General features: G+C 45.4%; 1 protein-coding gene across 1 annotated transcript in view; it reads left to right on the top strand.

Annotated features, from left to right (window-relative positions):
- The window catches only part of TRIM54 (tripartite motif containing 54), an 18,811-nt gene that overhangs the window by 16,114 nt on the left and 509 nt on the right, over nucleotides 1-2,188 (top strand). The window contains 2 exon segments of the mRNA XM_006779516.2: nucleotides 1,363-1,458; nucleotides 2,153-2,188. The exon segment at nucleotides 2,153-2,188 is cut by the window's right edge and continues 3 nt beyond it. Coding sequence (XP_006779579.1) covers nucleotides 1,363-1,458; nucleotides 2,153-2,188 — 132 coding nt within the window.

The following is a 2,188-nucleotide window of genomic DNA, read 5'->3' as shown; positions in this document are numbered from 1 at the left end:
CGGGGGGGGGCGCGGAGGAAGGCGGAGTGAACTGAGAACAGAACTCTGAATGGTGAGCACAGAAAAGGCAGGATTTCCCAGAGGGCACATGCTGGCAGTATTACTGAGCTAGAAAGATGAGACTATGCCCCCAAACACCTAGAAGATGGGGACCTGCAATGAAAACCCCCAAAGAACTCCAGGTTAAATTGGAATTCCAGGAATTGAAGTGGTCAGTTTCACCACCTGGCTATGGCAAAAGCAAATACAAATTCTGTCTGGAGAAAAAACAAAACAAAACTCAGTTTAAGCCCTTGGGCTTTTCTTAGATTAAGAACAACAGTGATTAGCCGAAACCAGTTTGGCTCAGTGGATAGAGCGTCGGCCTGCGGACTGAAAGGTCCCAGGTTCGATTCCGGTCAAGGGCATGTACCTGGGTTGCGGGCACATCCCCAGTGGATGTGCAGGAGGCGGCTGATCGATGTTTCTCTCTCATCGATGTTTCTGACTCTCTATCTCTCTCCCTTCCTCTCTGTGAAAAATCAATAAAAAATATATTAAAAAAAAAAGAACAACAGTGATTAGCTCACAATTGATACACAAAGAAATGTACTCCATTACTGACATCAGCAGAAACAAACATTATAGACTTAAACCTCCAAGAAATTCAGATATTGGAATTGTTAAAGAATAGAAAGGCACTGCATATAAAACGCTATAAAAAAAGATGGGATTAAAAAACAAGCAATACCAAAAACCAAAACCAAACCCAAGCAATACTAGACTATCAAAAATTCAGACTTTACCAAGACCCAAATAGAGCTTTTAGAAATAAAAATACAATTGTTGAAATAAAACATTCAAAGGATGAATTAAATGAGAGATTTCTCTGAAGAGAGAATTTGTAAATAGGAAAAGTGGGCTGGGGGGGGGCATAGAATGCAACACAAGGAGATGAGAAGTTGAGAGTAAGAAGGTCTAACACATATCTAATCAGAGTCACACAATGAGAAAATAAAGAGAGAGAATGGAGAAGAAGCAATGTTATCCTAACAGACAATCACGAAGAATTTTTCAGAATTGATGGAAGGCATGCATCTACAGATAAAGCACCTAGCCCAGTGCCTGGCACTTGGTGGGTATTTGGTGAATGTCTCACTTGGTGGTAAACTTCCCCTCTCAACCTTCCAGAGTCCATCGGGTGTGCTTCCACACTCCTTGGATGGTTCCACACTCTCTTGGTCTCTGGAATAGCTGCCCTGAAGGTGCCCTAATGGTGGGGTGAGGGGGCAGTTCTCTCCTAGGCAGCCCTGGCTACAGTGGGAGGGGTACAGTGCTAGACCAGGTCCTCCAGCCCTAAGTGCTGACCTGTGTGTGTGGCAGAGTGAGCTCAGTGATGGCATCGCGATGCTGGTGGCGGGCAATGACCGTGTGCAAGCCGTGATCACACAGATGGAGGAGGTGTGCCAAACCATTGAGGTAAGCCTGGGTGGGAGGCAGGGGGACTTTCTGGACTCCTGGAGGTGGATCACAAGTAATGGGATGAGCTTCGCCAGGCTGCCAGCTACAAATCTCAGCTCTGCCCCTCACTAGCTCTGTGACTTTGGTCCAGTTGCTTAACGTCTCTGTGCTTTGGTTTTGTTTGTTTTTGACTACGTAAAATGGCAATAATGAGACTGTTATGGCGCCTACCTCATTGGATCTTTATGAGAACTACATGTGATAATTTAGTTCTAAATAAACAAGTGAAAACCAGGCCCAGAGACATAGACAGCACGCACGAGACTCAGGTATTGTTATTTGCTGAGAGTAGATTTGAAAGTTCTCATCACATTAAAAGGAAGTGTGACTATGTATGACGACAGATGTTAACTAGACACATTGTGGTGATCATTTCACCACATATACAAATATGGAATCATTACATTGTACACCTGAAAGTTATATGATCCTATGTGTCAATTGTATCTCTGAAGATATTGTGCTATTGTTTCTGAAAAGATCTGGGCATCAGCAGCCGTGGCTGGAGTGCCCTCTGCCACTGGTTTGGAGCGTAACTGACAAGTCACTCTTCTTTGGGGCTCCCTGAGTTTTGCACTAAGCGGGGAGCCGGGCAGTAGCCGGTCGCTCTCCCCGCCAGGAGAAGTCAGAGGTCACCACTCGGGTCTTTCAGGACAACAGCCGGAGGCAGAAGGAGCTGGGACCAGCG

This window comes from Myotis davidii, unplaced genomic scaffold (genome assembly GCF_000327345.1).
Source record: "Myotis davidii unplaced genomic scaffold, ASM32734v1 scaffold238, whole genome shotgun sequence".
NCBI lineage: Eukaryota > Metazoa > Chordata > Mammalia > Chiroptera > Vespertilionidae > Myotis > Myotis davidii.
Note: the sequence above shows the minus strand (reverse complement) of the source record. Positions and strands in the feature narration are given on the sequence as shown.